The sequence below is a fragment of the Passer montanus genome, unplaced genomic scaffold, assembly GCF_014805655.1.
Source record: "Passer montanus isolate IOZ18808 unplaced genomic scaffold, ASM1480565v1 scaffold425, whole genome shotgun sequence".
NCBI lineage: Eukaryota > Metazoa > Chordata > Aves > Passeriformes > Passeridae > Passer > Passer montanus.
The window spans coordinates 491-1,329 of record NW_024369097.1 but is presented as its reverse complement, the minus strand read 5'-3'; the positions used below and the strand labels follow the sequence as shown (position 1 = coordinate 1,329).

The window sequence follows — 839 nt, the reverse complement described above, 5'->3', positions numbered from 1 at the left end:
TTTTGGGGTTCAGGGTGATTTTAGGGTGCCACTTTTGGGGTTCAGGGTGATTTTAGGGTGCCACTTTTGGGGTTCAGGGTGATTTTAGGGTGCCGTTTTTGGGGTGCAGGCTGTTTTTGGGGTCTCACCGTGCCCCCCAGCACCGAGGCCGAGTGCAGCTCCAGGTCCCCGTCCACGTTGACGGCCGTCACCTGCTCCGGGGGCAGCCGGTGCGGGAACTCCTCGTAGAAGGTGCCGTTCACCAGGATCTGGGGGGGCAGAGGGTCGGGGACCCCGAAATAGCCCCGGGACACCCCAAAATACACCCGGGACACCCCCAGAAACCCCAAAATAGCCCCGGGACACCCCAAAATACACTCGGGACACCCCCAGGAACTCCAAAACACACCCGGGACACCCCAAATACACACCCAGAAATCCCAAATACACCTCGAGACACCCCAAAACACACCCGGGACACCCCAAAATAGCCTTGGGACCCCAAAATAGCCCCAGGACACCCCAAATACCCACCCAGGAACCCCAAAAATACCCCTGGGACACCCCAAAAATACCCCTGGGACACCCCGAAATAGCCCCGGGACCCCCCAAAACACACCCGGGACACCCCAAATACCCACCCAGGAACCCCGAAGTACACCTGGGACCCCAAAATAGACCCGGGACACCCCAAAATACACCCCAAATACACCCAGGACACCCCAAAACACACCCGGGACGCCCCAAAATACACCCGGGACACCCCCAGGAACCCCAAAATACCCCGGGACACCCCGAAATACACCCGGGGCACCCCAAAAATATCCCCGGGACACAAAAACACAGCCGGGACACCCCAA

General features: G+C 59.4%; 1 protein-coding gene across 1 annotated transcript in view; it reads right to left on the bottom strand.

The window, feature by feature from the left end:
• LOC120507324 (galectin-4-like) overlaps positions 1-248 on the bottom strand; it is a gene marked incomplete at its 5' end in the record, with an annotated part of 3,840 nt that extends 3,592 nt beyond the window's left edge. Inside the window, one exon of the mRNA XM_039719792.1 lies at positions 94-248. Within this exon, the coding sequence (XP_039575726.1) occupies positions 94-248 (155 nt within the window). The remainder of the gene's footprint in view (positions 1-93) is intronic.
• Between the last annotated feature and the right edge of the window lie 591 nt (positions 249-839).